The sequence below is a fragment of the Nasonia vitripennis genome, chromosome 5 (genome assembly GCF_009193385.2).
Source record: "Nasonia vitripennis strain AsymCx chromosome 5, Nvit_psr_1.1, whole genome shotgun sequence".
Taxonomy (NCBI): domain Eukaryota; kingdom Metazoa; phylum Arthropoda; class Insecta; order Hymenoptera; family Pteromalidae; genus Nasonia; species Nasonia vitripennis.
Window position 1 is genome coordinate 23,286,886 of NC_045761.1, and position 18,056 is coordinate 23,304,941.

General features: G+C 39.9%; 4 protein-coding genes across 6 annotated transcripts; 3 read left to right on the forward strand and 1 right to left on the reverse strand.

The window, feature by feature from the left end:
• Positions 1 to 1,965: 1,965 nt before the first annotated feature.
• On the forward strand, positions 1,966 to 3,063 carry LOC103316296 (speckle-type POZ protein B). The gene has a single exon (XM_031931402.1). It carries the CDS (start codon positions 1,966 to 1,968, stop codon positions 3,061 to 3,063), a length of 1,098 nt encoding a protein of 365 aa, XP_031787262.1.
• Positions 3,064 to 4,514: 1,451 nt separating this feature from the next.
• Positions 4,515 to 7,349, reverse strand: LOC103316295 (ankyrin-3-like). 3 transcript variants are annotated; one of them, XM_031931144.2, is made up of 3 exons: positions 6,916 to 7,349; positions 5,735 to 6,792; positions 4,515 to 5,616 (listed from the first exon to the last, which is right to left on the reverse strand). In XM_031931144.2, exons 2-3 carry the CDS (start codon positions 6,605 to 6,607, stop codon positions 4,831 to 4,833), a joined length of 1,659 nt encoding a protein of 552 aa, XP_031787004.1. In that variant the 5' UTR covers positions 6,608 to 6,792; positions 6,916 to 7,349; the 3' UTR covers positions 4,515 to 4,830. The 3 variants fall into 3 exon arrangements, with proteins under 3 accessions (XP_031787004.1, XP_008207655.1, XP_016841054.1); XM_008209433.4 differs by having other exon boundaries at positions 5,735 to 6,824; XM_016985565.3 differs by having other exon boundaries at positions 5,735 to 6,827.
• Positions 7,350 to 9,414: 2,065 nt separating this feature from the next.
• Positions 9,415 to 14,710, forward strand: LOC107981095 (TD and POZ domain-containing protein 5). The gene is made up of 3 exons (XM_016985543.1): positions 9,415 to 9,449; positions 9,541 to 9,886; positions 13,823 to 14,710. Exons 1-3 carry the CDS (start codon positions 9,415 to 9,417, stop codon positions 14,708 to 14,710), a joined length of 1,269 nt encoding a protein of 422 aa, XP_016841032.1.
• A 786-nt stretch (positions 14,711 to 15,496) lies between these two features.
• Positions 15,497 to 16,527, forward strand: LOC107981094 (speckle-type POZ protein B). Its single transcript, XM_016985542.1, has 2 exons — positions 15,497 to 16,268; positions 16,355 to 16,527. Exons 1-2 carry the CDS (start codon positions 15,497 to 15,499, stop codon positions 16,525 to 16,527), a joined length of 945 nt encoding a protein of 314 aa, XP_016841031.1.
• Positions 16,528 to 18,056: the final 1,529 nt, after the last annotated feature.

The following is an 18,056-nucleotide window of genomic DNA, read 5'->3' on the forward strand; positions in this document are numbered from 1 at the left end:
CGTGTACTCATTGAAAACGTCATCGCTTTCTGGCCGGTGGTATTATTTATTTAAATTTAATAAGTTTCACTTTTCGAGGCAGAGAGAAAGATAAGGTCGCCAATTTCCGCGGTTGCCTCTTTTAAATTATACGGCTGTACACGTACATATTATACGCTCCGAGTTTTTAATCTCCTGATTTATAGCGGCTTTGATGGCTGTACTTTAAATTGCCTCTGCGCGCGCACTTCTGAATATACGATTATTGTTTTAATTATGTAATTAAGCAATTTTCTCGGAATAATTACTCGCTGCTCTCTTGTTTTATATGTAACGCGCGAGATACAGATCGCTCGGAACATCCTTGTAAAAATGCGTAAAAATCTCACAATTATAGCCCAAACTCTGCGCTGTACCTCGGAGCTCCGACACAATCGAAAGACATTTACGTGCTAACGAGGTCAGCATCAAGCCCACACACACGAGCGTCGCGCACACGCCTTTTCAAAGTCTATTATTCGGAGGAGGCAGATGCGGAGTCTCTTTCAATCGCGGCAGCATCTCTCCGGGGAAATCAAACAGTCGGCCGAGTGTAAAGTGTGTCTGTCAACCCTCGTGATCTTCGTGACATTTTTGACTCCCGTTCGAGAAATACTGTTGAAATATTCAGCTTTGGATATCGATATCGATTTGAAAAATAACATCGTCAAGTCGCGGGACGAAAAATCATTTTTTGCAGTATCACTTCCAGAACAAAGTGTATATAGTATATAGCGGTAGCCATAATCCCATATCCGCAGCCGGCGCAGCTCTTCACAACGATGAGTATAAATAGCTCCCCTCGTTTCATCGTTCTCATCCGTCTCACAATAGGCCGAGTCTCGCGACCAATAAACCTCGTCTGTTCTCTCCCTCTCGTTGCGGTTGTCGCGATACACATACACACCCCATCGTAATTCGACTCGACTCCGACTTCAGACCCATAGTCCATTAAACGCGTATAACCGGCTACTTATACACTGTATAGACTCGCGCTCGGATTTTTGTCGCGAACCTCTTCGAGAATTAATTAAATGTTTGCACTGCGAGTATAAATGCGTTGAATTATGCGATTATTAGCAGAAGCGCAATGAAACATCAACGGAGATAAGGACATCTCCGGCTGGGGGAATCCCGTTTTCGCGCAGTTCATTACACCCCGGCGGCTTCTGAAAACAAAGTGTCATAAAGTCGAATACCGATATGCCAGCCGTTCCGGGAATCGTCTAGCTACCGTCTAAACGAAACTCTCGCGTCCACGTTATATTTCCTCGGTAATTATTTAGCAGCCGTAGACCGCCGACGTCGTCGTCGCTGCCAGAGAAGAGAGAGAGAGAGAGAGAGAGAGAGAGAGAGAGAGAGAAGACGAACGACGCAACCCCGTATAGTATATAGTAAAGTTGCGGACTTATTACGCGCCGTGGCATCGGGTTTTTCGTCGCGAACAACGCGGTGTCATATTCCCCTCTTGTATATACGGTTGCTTATTCGGTTGTACGAATGGATGCGCGCGCGCGTCGTAAAAAAGCTTCGCCAGTGACATTGACCGAACGTACTCCTGGTCATGTGCACTTGAAAATGTCCGTCGTCGTTGTTCGCTCGTTTTTCCCTTATGTGACGAGCTTCGTTTATATTTTTAGAATTTCTGCACGCCGAGTTGCGGTTTCGTGTATATACTAATGAAATAATCGCGAGATTACAACTAATGTAGTATAATATATTTATAAATTGAGGCAGTTTCGACACACTGCGACTACTTAGTGATAATAATTCCTGAAGCATGTAAATATGATATTGATAACCCGTGACAGTTTCTTGGATGATACAATGGCACAGTGTTGCTGTAGAGAGCTCAGTTGTGATTCAGTTGCAAACGAGCAGAGATCAGCTCTGGAGTATACAATTTATTATTAGCAGTATAACATTTTTGCGCTAATAAATTCAGTTATGGAGATGAAAGAAAGTGCAATCATACCTGTTCTGATACTGATGCTGTTTACGTGGAGTGTAAGCAGCGATACTTATTCTGAATTTGGTGTGACTAATATCAAAGAATCGTCGAAATTGACGTTGCAGTACACGTGGATGATACATAATTTCAAATTGTCTACGAAACCGGATAATGACACTTTCTTCCTTCAGTCGCCAGAATTTGGGCCACCTGGCAATGAAAGCTTCAAATGGTTCCTTAGACTTTACCCTGCAAAATCTAGCGTGGGCATTTATCTAATTAAAAATAGTTCTAGTACTATCGCAGTAAATGATACATTTACTATAGGCTCTAAAAAAAAGTCGTATGTCGACACTTTTAAAGGAACTAAACCAGAGGGATGGCCAACGTTTATGGACCGTTCAGTTGCAATAAACAGTTGTCTTCCCAATGGTAGTCTGGTCGTAAAATGTGAGATTAGTACTTTATCCAATATTGTCGCATCTACCGAAATAAACGTGGATCCGTACTCCTCAACCAAAAACAAAGTTAACAAGAGCAAACTACCGGACGAGCTTTTGACTCTTCTGGAAGACGAAAAATTCAGTGATATTACTATTCTCTTAGACGACAACGAGATTCGAGCACATAGAATAATTTTGGCATTGCGCAGTCCCGTGTTCGCATCTTTACTCGAGGAAAATCGCACTGAATCGAACTGCAACAGAAATTCCAGCATCTTGGAGATAAAAGATGTGAAACCGAAGATATTTAAAAAGCTACTGCATTACATTTACACGGATAAGGTCGACAGCATCGACAGCAAGATTGCTAAGGATCTTTTAGTAGCGGCGATCAAGTACGACGTTAAAGGACTAAAGGTGATATGCGAGGAATTTCTCTACAATAGTATAAACGTCGACAATGCCATAGAAATACTTGACATCACTGATCAATATCACATCCCTGTATTAAAATCCCGAGTTATGAAGTTTGCAGGCGAACATGCAATCTTTTTAATACATTCGAGTGCATTCAAAAGTCTGGAACAGTCTAAACTGCATCTTCTGTATGAGCTTCTGGTCAGTATGATACCGTGCAAGGCAAATGTTTAGTCAGCTTGATGGCAAAAGAGGAAACGTACATTAAATATATAGCCGAACCCTCGTAGGAAATTAAGGCTAATTTGGCCACGATATGTCAAATTTTATGCCCAGTAACCAGGTTATGCGGTATATCGTGGCCATATGTCTCTGTTAACAGGCGACGGTAAGTGGGCATAATATGCCATCAAATTATGTCGAACGTTTTATACATGGCAACCTAACCTATTTATGTATATGTAGAAATATGACTACACTCAACACTCACACTGAAACGTACACTTTTTATGTGGGTTTGGTTATTATAAACATTAAGTAAAATTTGTGTGTTCAAGATTTTATCAGTGATGATCTTGATAAATATTCCCAACTCAGTGTTCAAGTCAGTCGCAGGCAGTATTCATCATTATAATGCCCTATATGCAGTGTATTCATGCAAGATGTTTAATTTGTGATGTAGATGCTTATTTTATTATGTAGAAATAGGCTAGCGTAACCCAACCCTATGGCTCCAAAATTTACACATGGGTGTTTATATGAAAATTTAAACTACAGCACTTGAGATAAATACAAGTGGATATATTGTTTTAACTGTTTGAAACAAATCACCATGCAAAATTTCAGCCCTCTAAGTATGATAGATTTTAATTGAGAGCAAAATCAAATTCTCAATGATTGTACGATTACTTTTTTCAATTATTCTTTTTGCTCTCAATTAAAATCTATCATACTTAGAGGGCTGAAATTTTGCATGGTGATTTCTTTCAAGCTGTTAAAACAATATATCCACTTGTCTTTATCTCAAGTGCTGTAGTTTAAATTTTCACATAATCACTCATGTGTCAATTTTGCCCCCGGAGCCATGGGCTTCGATGTGGGTCAACTAGCTAAGACAGACAAGCAAAAATTGTTACGCTGGCCTGTTTCTGCATAATAAAATAAGCATCTACATCACAAATTAAACATCTTGCATGAATACACTGCATATAAGGCTATATAATGATAGACACTGCTTCAAGAACATCACTTTTACACTTCATTATTGATAATCTTGAACACACAAATTTCACCTGATGTTATTTCTAATATTCACACTTACATAAAAACATGCATGCCAGAATAGTATACACATATGTTAGTGAGTTTTGAGTGTGATTATATGTAAATTTATATGTATGAATGTTCAAGGTTAGGTTACTCCTCTTAACACATTGCCTTGTATTTTCAAAATTTATTGTAAAATCCTTTTTTTAAACGTAAATGATTTTAGAATTTACTGCGTTAAAAGAAATTTGATTATTAAGTTTATGGATTTTAGGTTATAAACTCATATCTTATGGCGTATTTTCGACGAGGGAACATGTATAATTAATCTGATGTTTGATTATAACTCGACAGTAGAGTAGACTTCGATGCTTAATGTACCATGAAGGATTGTAAAATATAATAAATAAACATGTATGTAATTTGTAAAAGAAATTTATTCATTTCTGTTGTAAACCTCACTGTGCTATCTATGCGTAGCAAGCAAATTCGACACAGTATTATAGAGTTATTATAAAATCAAGTCGCTTAAATAAAAATCCTCTTTAAAAAAGTGACAGCGAAAAATTGAAGCCGAAAATGGATTAGTTGATTCTAAAGAGTCAAGAAAGGTGATTGATTAATGGCGGCGCTGTAGCTAATATCTAAAAACTTATGTAAATTTGAAAATTCTAACCTTAGTATTAGAAAAAGAAAACAAAAACAAAATAAAGCGTACGTCCGTGGCTCAGTTGATCAAGGCGCGCTGCGAGAGGCACTCACAGTTTTTTTTAACTCACATATCTCGCATTTGCTAAACACGTATGAAATCACCTTTCTCACTACTACGCAAGGCAAAATATTATTAACAACCTCGATGATAAGGTCTTCGAAGTCGAGGATGTGTTGATAATAGCTTTCCGCGCGCTCGAAAGCTTCCAGTACGTCTTCCGCGTACATGGGGAAAACATCGAGATCGCACATCCTGAATCTGCTCTCGAACTCTTGGTTCTGCATGAGGGCTGCTATGTGACACCGGCAGCTCGTCAATAGTTCGAAGAGTGTGCAGGTCTCGATGAATCTCCTGGACTTCAGTAGAGAGATGTTCGCGTGGCAGAGCTGATAGTAATTCCAGTGCTGCGGGAACATTTCCCTGATGATCCTCTCGTTGATGAATTCGGCCAAAGGCTGTCGGCTGCAAGCTTTTGCCAGCGCCAACATCTTCAGCATCGGTCTGGTGCTCGGATTTTCTATAAAATTCTGGCCACAGACTATCTCGAACGGCGTTTGGCCGTAGCGATCCCCGACGAACGCGTCCGCGCCGACGGACAGAAGCATTTTTATCTTCTCCAGGTTCGAGTTCTCGCAAGCGATGTGCAAGGCGGTCCGACCGTGATTATCTGTCGCGTCGATGTTGGCGCCGCGTTTCAGCAGAGTCAGCAGCACTTCCGGATCGTTGCATCGAGTGGCGAGTTTTAGTGGGAAATCGCCGTACGCCATTCGCGAGTTCACGTTCGCGCCGTGGTCAAAAAAGAGATTCATCTGGAAAAAATGTGACACACTATATGAGTATGAAATTCACGTGGCAGGCTTACGAGAAAATATGATCGCAAGTTTGAAATCAAATCTAGCGACAGGCAAAAAGTATACTGCTACGTACCAATTTATTGTGTCCCCTGTAAACGGCTAGATGCATCGGCTGTAAGTGTCCATCTTTAGTTCTGTCGTCGAGTGAGACGCCCATCTCTATGAAGGCTCTGGCCAGGTTGACATACTCCACCGGGGCAGATGCCAAGTGGTGCAAGGCGTTCTTACCTACTTCATCACTGGCGTTAACATTTGCACCGTATTTCAGCAACAGCGGCAGCAGTTCGTCAGCTGCTTTAGTGCGGGTTATTTCGAGCATCGGTGTCAACCGAGGGCCGCGAACGGCATTGACCTCGGCTCCCTTTTCCAGGAGCATTTCGGCCATCTTGACTCGACCGTATTCTACCGCCAAGTGCAGTGCGGTACAGCCACACGCTGCAGCCTTGTTACAGTCAGTAGCGTCTCTAGCATTCACGTCGGCACCATGGTCTATTACCAGTTCTATCAATCTCTCGTTCCATTTGGAAGGATACATCTGAAGCAGTGCGTGGAGGATGGTCGATTTTTTGAGAAGTTCGTCGGGTGACTTGTCCAATCCGTAGCGCTCGTTAACGTCGGCACCGTAGCCCACGAGCAGCTCCGCTGAATCCTGGTAGCAGCTTATGACTGCGATCCACAGCAGAGAGAGCTTGCATTTTTTCAGGAGCTGATGGCCGAGGGCAGGTTCCCGCCGCACGATTAGCTGGACTATGGAATTTTCGTCGGTGCGTTTCTTGGAGGTACGGAGAAGTTGCTTGATTTGGCCGGTCGTGAGATGGCTTTCGCTGATGATCGCGTTGATTGCTCGATGCAGCAGGCGATCGAAACTTTTGACGCGCTCGTCGTCGTATGGATCTGAGTTCATGAGATTAAAGCTACGGAACACAATGAACTCACGATCCAACATCTCGGTAAGATTTGATATTGCACTGCTATTATGAATGCTGTCGTTCACGATATTTTCTCGTTAAGTAGATTTTACTCAACAAGTCCTGCTTGGCTTTTTAAGCAAATTTTACCCTGTGGCTGGGCAATATTTGCTCAAGATTTTTACCCCTTTACATTGTCTAGATGTTTGAAGATTTTGGTATCCTGGGTAAAATTATCAATTTTGCATTAATTCTCTGCTGAAAAATTGAACAGCTTTTTTGAAGAGATACTTTAAAAAATAATGCATTATAATGTGCTTTTTTGCTGTGCGATAGCGTTACTTACCATGAATTGGCGATCGTTGATATTTTCGAAATAAAAAGGTGATTCCAAGATGACTGACTTCGACTTTTGTCCTGGACGCGTCGGGGACACAAACTGCAGTGCGATAGACGCCGACGGATTCGTCATTTTCTCACCTTTGACTAACGCCGTACAAGCGTCGGGTATGAAAACTTCGGTGGCGGGTGGGGGGGGGAGGAGCTTTGCAGATTATCCGTAAGTCCCCGGTGGCGCTACAGTCTGCATTAGAAGTGCTGCTCTTCTTGGCTCTTATTGAAAAAGCATAAATACAGACGTTAATATAATGACTAACAGACCCTCATCACCGAAGTTTGTAGACCTCCAACATATGAACGCACAAGGCCGATTGAAACTTTTAATATTAAGTAAGTGCGCCATGTTTTGGAAGGTGCATTCAGGCGTTCTGCCTCCTGTGGCACCTAACCTTATCTGACCAAGGTCAACTTTACGTCACCTGACGACCTGACGATGCGCAGAAGATGGCGCCATTTTTGAACAAAGAAAATTGAATGTAGCTTAAACTGATTCTTTTAAATCGTGGGTCCCTGGTAGAGCGTTAACAGGTTTCACTAAAAACCTGTCTCTTTGACGGCTCACCTACTGCTGAAACCTTCTTATAATCTGTTAAGATATTTAAAGCGAACTCTTTGTCGGTAAATTATCGATCGAAAATATAAACATAGGAAACCTCGTTGCGCATATTTGACATTCTGCACAACAAAACGTAACGTTCTGCCTCTCTTTCTCTCTCTCCCTCGCGCTTACAATCACACACACACACACACACACACACACACACACGTGGTATCGCAATTACGCGCAATACAACGGTTATTATAAGCCAAGCTTAAATTAAGTATCTGTAGCGAAAACTAGTATACACGCATCGGGAGGTTAGGTCTGGCATATATCGCTATCGCTGTGTCCCGCACGCCCCGCACATGCGCCGTATACTGACATTTCAGAATGAGCAGGTCTTAAACAGTAAACTGACTTGAAGTAACTCATTTTCATTGGCAGTTTTTTAGCTAGAAACCCGTTAAAAAGGTCGCTCTGGTAGCAGGTTGTTAACTAATTTAATGCTAATTTTATAATTCTACCAGGAGAATATAAATTCAAAAAAGATTTGTGCCGTTACGCATATTTATATTATAATGTACTAGACGTGGCGCAGTGCGCTGCGCGCACTGTAGTAGACTATAATTTCATTAATTTATTAAATGGAATATAAATACTTGATTGATATTTTTAAAATTTGTTTTCTATCACGGAAATATATCAAACTTTACAATATATGATTCATTTCGCGCTCATATAAATTTCAAAATTGCCGCGGTTTCATCGCCAACTTCCTTTTAAAATTTTAAGGTTATGTCTCGAGAATAGAATAGTCTCGAGAGTAGAATGTCTCTAAAATATTATAAATACACAAATTATAATTTGATATGTATTATAGTATTATATTACATTTTTAATATTAGAATCAATGTTAGAAATCAAAAACAAATCAAAAAATTCTAACGATACTTTTGACGCATGCGCACTACATGAGCCAATCATATTGACGCATTCTTGGCTTCACTTCATCCGGTCATGACTTTTTTATATAGGGACCCATATTAAACAGGAGAAATCTGCGATTAATATGTCAACCTGCAAAAATAATCAGTCTGTGCTTAAGTACGCGACGAAATGACTAAGATATACTGACGGATATAAACATTATTGTTTTACTTACTAAAATTATTAAAAGATCGCAGAACTATCTTTTTATTCCCTCTGATTTTACTAGAAATTATTAGTTGTCTACCTTTTTTGTGACAACTTGTACCACTTAAATTGTAATATCGCCAGCAATGTTAAAAAAATGTGTCTATCAAAGTAATCTTATATGACAATAAGTATATCTCCATGAAAAAGCTATACGTACTAAATAAGAAAAAATGATCGATTCCGGCAAATTGCAATTTTACGAAAAAACTGTTTTTTAAAACTTATTGATGACGATATAACTACTTAGACTTAGTGATAACAAATTTTACTATGTTAGTATTAGGCTATATAAGCAGAGCTGCGCCAATATTATAAAATACCAGTATTCAGAAAGCCTGCACGTAGTAACAGTGTTGTTTAAAAAATAATCGCTATTTATTCTAAACTGTGCAATTAAATTAAATGGCTTTAGAAAACCGTAAGGAAAGCAATCAACAGTATTTCCAAACATTTTTTTCAAATCAGAAGTTATTCCTGCAGTTATGAAGTGTGCGAACAGTGCAGTCATATTGGTGTTAACACTGATATTGTGTTCACCGAGGGTTAACAATGCTATTATTAAGACTTGGTAACAAAAGTTTCGCATGGTCTCTTGGGTTAAACATACAACATTAGCCAGGCTATCCTAATATAAGAGTCTATATCACGAAAGATCTAGTACCGTTCAAATGAATTATACATTGAGTATAATAGGTTCTGTAACACATGATGGTAGCAGAACTTTTAAGGGACGAGATATTGAGGTAGTATCCTTTAATCGTGACGAGGTACTCAAAAGTTCTTCACCCATTGGCTCTCTCAACATAAACTGTGAGGTTCGAACCATTAATAAAGAGTTGAAAGTTCTAGCAGCAATTTAAATCAGGTCTCTTTGATGAAAAACCAGACTGTTGATACGAAACCAAGTGGTAGTTCTTCGAAAGCTGCACAATCTAGTGATGTAACTATCGTCGTAGGAGGAAATGAGATTCGAGCAGATAATAAGATTTTGGTGGCTCGCAGCCCCGTATTTGCATCGTTACTTTTAACAAATGGGACATCAAACAACTATGACAACTCTAGTATCATTAAGATACACGACGTCGAACCTAAGGTGTTTATACAGCTTATGCGCTGCATTTATACGAATAAAGTGGATGACATCGATGATACAATGGCTAAGGATCTTTCAGTAGCAGCTGTAAGTATGACCTCAAGGACCTGAAAGGAATATGCGAAAAGATTCTGCGCGATAAAAAAATGTCGGAATTAAAATCACATGTATATAATAAGTTCCAAGCTAAGCGTGTACCCCTTACGATTCAATCAACCGCTAATGTTGTACCAACATGAATTTTCGCTACACTATGAACTATATTTGTGCATGAATAAATATTATTTATGTTGCATGAGCAAAATTATGAAGTTTCGTTGATTTAAATGAATACATTTAACCGCTTATCATTCCTTGTCATAAAAATACAAATATTATTAGCAATGAAAAATAGGCAATTATTATCTGATAAACTGAAATTACAACCTTCGTTGAAGCACTATATAGTTGCAAGTTTTACCTAATTATCAATGATCAAGATTTCCGGTCATCTTCTCAATGATAAGATAGCGTATTATATCTTTATTGTCAACCAGGAAACGATGTAATCTTTAACGATTAACAAATCAAGGATTTCCCTTATAACCACACGTATACGTTCTCGAGCAAACTGTATATGCAATCCAAGAAAACACTTAAAAATTGGTCAAACCGCTCTTTTCAGTCAGCAGTGGAAAAATTTCATATAACGAGCCCTATAAGTAATAGCTAACGCGTGCGCGCATCGGTCAATCGCCTAACGACATCATTTATAACCTTTCACGCGGCGAGTGAAACCGAGCCAGAACACCACCTACACTCCAGGTGAGAGCCGCGAAAGAAAAGCCAAGCGGTTGGCTCTCGAAAGTGAGACATTCGAGGGTCGGCGGAGTCGTGCTGCGAAATGGAGAGCCCGAGAGAGAGAGAGAGAGAGAGAGAGAGAGAGAGAGAGAGAGAGAGAGAGAGAGAGAGACAAAGAGACGCGCGACTCCTGCGGGTAATTTGCAAAGTATAGGCTGCACATGTTCGCTGTGTGCCTGTGTTATAATACTGCACTCGGAGGATATCGTGGAAAAGTCAAGGTCGTAGCGGAGAACAATGCGTGGAAAGTCGAACTGAATGCCGAGGGGAACAATGACAGCGGGGAGGCTGTTTAGGAAAGTTCGTCGAGAAGGCTGAATAGCGCGCGGCTAAATAATGACTGTAGATCGTAAAGCGATACGCCAAATGGACTAGTGCGACCATATGAAGATGTTAAATTTTACGATAGAGTTGGGGCCGCCGTTAGTTTTGAGCTGAACATTTAAAAGTGCTCGAAATACAGATGAAGCTTATTAATTCGCTATTATTAATATAAATGGGTATTATAAGAGCCAGAACTCATCAGCACTACCCCAAACGAGAAACTCTCCAATGCAAATATACAGCGCGAAAGCTAGTACCCCGAGCTATGCACAATCAACCGAAGAATCGGTCGAGGACCTCCTGCAGCCCTGCAGTCGATTCTGCGGAACGGAATGCTGCAGCTGAAAAGAGGCCTTTATTCGGTACATTATACGAAGCTCGTTTGTCAAAGACGCCCGCGCCGCGTGGGCCGAATAGGGAAAAGCGCGTGCCGTGAACACAGGCTCCTATATGTGCAGCATGCGGTTGACCCATAGGAACAATGAGTCCGGCGTCCCGACGAGACTTTGATACGCTCCGCTGATGCTTCTCGGGGGTAGTTACAGATACATTCGAGGGAGGAAATTGCGGTAATGAAGTTCGTCCATTTCTGCCGGATGCCTCGTGATTTGTTGGTCGACTTTCCAAAATGACGATATTTTATACTGTATAAGGTTACCTGATATACTTATTGAGGTCTGTATTAAAGCGTGAAATAAAGGCGCGTTTTGACTTTTAATTTCAATAAAAATAACGCCTGAATGTACTATTGAAATCGTAAAGATAATGCCGTCGTGCGACGACGCGGGGATTTAATTTTCCATTCAATTCATTTAATAAAGAACGTGATAACTAACAAACGTTTCGCTGGTTTTATTGGCTTTTGATCGTTTTTATTCACACGAGATTAAAAAAGCAATTACTTCACTACGGTCACGTATATTTCGTTATTTATTCATTAAACGCTTTGCTTTGGCTATGCCATAAAATGTTTATGTCTAATCGATTTGCGAAGCCCGATGTCTTAATCCGCTTCTTATTTATATCGACTGTTTTATTACTTTTCGCTGCAGTAGTATAGGGCAACGGTGTGGAGAAAAAAAATTTCACGCGCGTAAAACTCATTGGGACTGCTTTACGAACAGAGATTAGAATTATTGCAAGCGCATAATTTGCACGTAATATATTATCAAAGTATTCCCTTTAATTCGGGTTATCGTAGCCGAGCGACTTCGATGTGGACGTCAGTCTTCTTCGATGTTAATAAAGTAGAATAGAAGACTTCTTGAAAAAACACATGATTTAACGCATGCAAAAGGTCACGTGATAATCTCGGGGGATCCCCGCTCGCTTGTCGCGTAAAAATGTGATAAGGCCGAGGGGATTCCCCGAGATTATGCACACTATATTACGCCAATATCAATACACTGTCTCTTTGTCTCTCATGCGCGATAATTATGCACGCAATACATCATGTAGTGAAAGTGTTTCGACTAACGTCGGGTTATAGCTTTCCGAGAAGAGAGGTTACACGAATTTTCAAAGAAAAGGCTAACGACCATACAAGCGTCGAAAGTTATCTTTTTCGATCTCGCTACGCGACTTATCTTTTTTTCTGTACCTCGATCGTTGCGTTTATCTATCCATCTTCGTTTTTTTTTTTTTTTTTTTACTAATCTCGTTAATTCCTTCGTCTAATCTATAAACGAGTAATTATCGATATCCAGTACCTCACAGAAATAAAAAAAAAATTCGAACGAATTTACCTTCCGCCATGGGATTCTGATAGAAATTCCCACAGCCGCACAGCAAGAAAAAAATTCTCTTACAAAAAGGTGCAAAAGAACGCGAAAACGATCTGGGAGCCGCGCGCGGCGCACCGATAAATCGGCCGAAATTACGCGACTATCCTCGCTTTCTTTCTCCACTTTATATATATATATATATATATATATATATATATATATATATATATATATATATATATAACCGCACACTTTGGCTTAGGAAATACGAGATACACGTTTGTATAGGTGTCCACACATACACGCAGAGCGATGAGGTTTTGTGGGAGACTGATTGGTGTTCGGTAGCGGCGGCTCGTAAATCTGTCTCGGGCTTTTTGCCGGTTCCGTGAACTCACCCGCGAATTTTTTTTTCTGTGGCACAGAGCGCATATAGCTACCGCGAAATCCGTGCTAGCTCAGGTGACACATTCCTTAAAGTTTCGTGGATTTTGTCTTCATCTAATGCTGCTATCTCGACGTGCTTTTTTCGGGGTGGACAAGTAGATTACAGGTAAGACTAAGACTTGATAATTTCTTCATTTCCATAATAAGTAGCAGTTTTTGAGGAGTAAAAAAATGATTGATATAAAGGAGACTGACATCTACGGAGAAAGTTTTCAAATAAAAGTCTGATACTGATTTGTGATTTCCCAGCAATAATCTCAAATTGCATAAACAGCAGTTATAACAAGTTCTTTCTATTGAAATACTGATTCTTAGAACTCACCGTCTAATGCCAAGGAAGAGATAAATGTGATAATAAATGCACGCATATGTATTAATAAACCGTGTCGCAGTTTCTTTGAAGATACAATGATGCTTTTCTGAGAGCAGTAGCGATGGAGACATCACACGAGTAATAAGCAGCTCAGAATTAGAACGACTTCCAAAGAGTAGCAAACGTTGATACATACTGGGCATTACAAAATTAAATCATGTATATTAAACAAAGTGGAATCATACGTATGTTCATTTTAACACTAATTTCATTGAAATTGAGCAGTGCGATTTATTCTGAAAACTGGGGAGTGACCCATTTTGAAGAACTGACATTACTCTACTAAATCAAAGCCATTCAATTTATTCCCCCAAGTTTTGGCCCAAGGGCAATGAAAGTTTCAAGTGGGATCTTCAATTATTTCCACAATCTCGGAAAGATAGTACTTACATGGAACTTTATTTGAACCATCGCAACATTGATACAGTTAATGTAAACTTTACATTGAATATAGGTTCTGAAAAAATTAATGAGGTCAGTTATACCTTTGAAGGAATAATTGGTTTGGGATGGTCAAAGTTCATCAAGCGTGACGAGGCATTCAAAAGTTGTCTACCCGATGGAAATCTAATCATAAATTGCGAGATTCGCGCTATACCCAAAACTGTCGAAGTTTCTGGACAAACAAGCTCGAGCCAGCAAGTATCAATCAATAACCAAACTTACAGCAGAAAAATGGCCGATGATTTTTTTAATCTTCTGGAGGATGAAAATTTTAGCGACATCACTATTGTCGTAGAACAAAACGAGATTCGAGCGCACAAAGCTATTTTGGCAGCCCGCAGTCCCGTCTTCGCATCGCTAATAATGGAAAACAGTAGTGTAGCGAATTGCAGCGGAAATTCCAGCACCATAGAGGTAAAGGATGTCAAGCCTAAGATATTTAAAAAGCTTCTGCAATACATTTATACAGATAAAGTCGACGGCATCGATAGCACGATTGCAAAAGATCTTTTGGTAGCGGCAATAACGTATGATCTCAAACAATTGAAAGCAACGTGTGAAAATATTCTGTACAATAGCATAGGCATCGACAATGCCGTTGAAATTCTTGACATCGCTGATCAATACTACATTCCTGCATTAAGATCGCAGGCTAAGAACTTTTTAATTGAACATAGAGCTTTTTTAATGCATACAAGTGCCTTTAAGAAATTGATACAGTCGAAACCGCATCTTATAAGTGAAGTTCTTACCATATGAACGCACAAATGATATATTATGATGTATAATCCAATACTTTTTTAACGATTGCATGCATTAAATATACGTTACACATTGTAAGTTAAATATTAACCAATGTGCAAAAGTGTAGCGAGATGGGTGAAAATAAATAAATAATGACAATGAAGTAATGTATACTCAATAATTTCGCATCCCATATGGTAATTTCATAATACAAAACTACTTTTTATTTCATAAATTAAATGATTAGATTAAACATCTTGAGATAAAATATATTTATTGATAAATTGCGTGTAATATTGGTTGTACATTTAAATTTTTCGAAATTTCTTCTTATAATTATTATTGTATTAATTATATATATATATATATATATATATATATATATATATATATATATATATATATATATATAAATCTAAATCGAATCTAAGTATACGAAAATGTAATAATATGTATGTAAATAAATACAATGAATAAAAACTATCTGAATCATACACACCAAAGCTGTAATAATTTTACTCTTTTATACCAAAAAAGGTTCGATGGCAGTATCACATTTATTTCAGATTTATTAAAACTTAGTAGCATTGATAACTTGGCAAAGTGGAATGATTATAGCGCTATCACATAGTCTTCCATTCATTTCGTGATAATATTTCTGTCAGCGGATTAGGGTGTGTGCAGTGATGTTCGAGTTCCCTGAATGCTACACACTTTAGATGCCGTTTTAAGAGCAGTTGAGATTCAGTCGCCATCCGAGCAGAGAGCTCCGACGGATTGCGTGTAAAAAAAATTCCAGCCATGAGTGGAGCTGTAAAAGAAAGTGCATTCATACCTTTGTTAATATTGGTACTATTTGTGGCGTCTAGTGTAAACTGCGCAATTATTTCCGAAAGCTGGTCTTCTACTAAATTTGAAGAGTTGATACTGAATCACACCTGTATAGTCAACAATTTTGACCAAATATATACTTTGGAGTATATTAATTCACCAGAGTTTTGGCCACCTAACTACGAAAATTTCAAATGGTACATCCGACTATATCCATGTCAAGAAGGTCATATATTATTTCAGCTGTACCACAATGAATCCAGCACTGTCAATGTTAACTATACATTAAGTGTCGGTTTCGTGGTACGAACGGATAGCAATGTTTTTAGAGGAGTCGATTTTAGGAGTTTCAGTCATTTTATGAGCCGTCAGGAAGTGTTCAACCATATTCAACCCAACGGCGATCTCCTGATAAACTGCGAAATTCGTAAACCTATAAAAGTTTTGATTTCTACTGGTTCTGGAAGAACCATAGACTCCTACACTTCCGCCAACAACCAAACTTGCACCAGTAAAATCCACAACGAGTTAGCCAATCTTCTGGAGGATGAAAAATACGGCAACGTCACTATTGTCATCGAAGGAAACAAAATTCGAGCGCATAGGAATATTCTAGCGGTTCAAAGTCCTGCGTTCGCATCGTTACTCATGAACAGCAGCACCAGTGCACAGAACTGCAACTGCAACTCCAGCTCCATAGAGATAAAAGACGTCGAATTCGAGGTATTCAGAAAGCTCTTAGGTACATTTATATTAACGAGGTGGAAGGGATCGATAACGAGATGGTCAAAGATCTCCTAGTAGCGTCAATCAAGTATGATATTAAAGGATTGCAAGCCATGTGTGGAGAAATTCTCTGTAGTAATTTGAATGGGATCAACGCCGTTGAAATTCTTCTAATTGCCGATCAGCAGAACATGCCTGAATTGAAATTGTGCACCAGTAAATTTATAGCTGTAGTTTATGCACCAGTAAACACAAAAATAAATAATGACCAATAAAGTTTATGCCAAATAAAATTTTAATAAGAAAAATTCACCAATCTCTGCACACATTTTCCAAAACAGCAAAATCCTTCGCTTCCATAAATAAGTCCCCTTAATTTCTCCCACAACTATACACTAGCTCTTCGTTCTCAGCTATTATAAGAATTATATATCTCAACGGACGGAACAAGCCTCTCCCTGAAACTTGTTCATATTTTCACACGTTCGCTACACAGGACACCTGCGGTCTCTCTCTCTCTCTCTCTCTCTCTCTCTCTCTCTCTCCCCGTTTGTTTTCTTCAACTCGCGCAATATATAACGCTCTCGGCTCTCCTGTGTGCGTCGTCCGCGAGTCCGTGTTATTATCGCGGCCCGTTACGCCGTCATCGACTGCTTCGCGAAGAGTTATCCCGCCTAATAAAGACATAATTCTACGCCGATAGAATCTATACGCTCTCTCTCTCTTTCTCTCTCTCTCTCTCTTGTTCGGAACTTTTTATAAGACACCGCGCGGTGTGCATTTCGAATGCCGACCACGACTCTCGCTCCAGACGTGGAAACAGCGTTCGGAACGACGCCCCCGCTCATTTACCTTTTCCCTGCTGGTCGATCTCGAATCTCTTCAGGGAAACGACAGCTCTTTTTTTTCTCGTTACGTGCGCGTATTTTTCTCGGTAGAGACGTTTGTGTGTGTGTGTGTGTCTGTGTGGGATGTTTGCCTTTTTTATAGGGTCTAACGAGCGACGATTTTTTAAAAGAGTTGTTATCTGCGGCGTTGCAGATGACGAGGATGACTCTGTTTCGGGGTGGATCTTTTTTTCAAAAGGGGAAGAGAGAGAGTCGTACGTGTTATGGAAATAATTGAATGAATTGCTTCCAGGTTTTTCTGACGGCCGCGGTGTATTTCAGTGTGGCTTAATAGCTTCCGCGTTGCTCGCCTACTTAAGCGCGTTGATTTATTGAAATTACTAATTTTAGCTTAAACAAGCGACTGAAAACCAACTTGTAAAAAAAAGCGTAACCGCGCTCATCATCACCTTCCGCGTTTTAATCAAAACCGCGCGCACGTATGCAGTAGCAGCAGCAGCCACCCACGCAATCTCTCCCCGAGGCTCGATAAAAGTGCAAAGTCCTCTGGTTACATACGCCGAGCTGCACTGCAACAGGGCAGCAAATCGAGGCTCATCATCGCGGAGCGACTCTCCTCGCTTATAATACTTTGCACACAACACGTGTGTCTCTCTCTCTCTCTCTCTCTCTCTCTCTCTCTCTCTCTCTCTCTCTCTATCTCTCTCTCTCTCTCTATCTCTCTCTCTCTCTCTCTCTCGCACTCGATGGAAAACGATTAAAACTGCCAACAGGCCTCGTAAATTTTCCCATTTCGCCGCAGCCCCGGGGACCGTTCGGTCACGCGTGTATATAGAGAGACAGCGAAGGGACAAGTCCCTCGGGACGAATCTGCGTACACCAGCGCGGAAAAGCCGAGGGGCGTTTACTGCGATTTTCGAGGGCTCGAGAGCGAGCGAGCGTGATGACTTGATTTA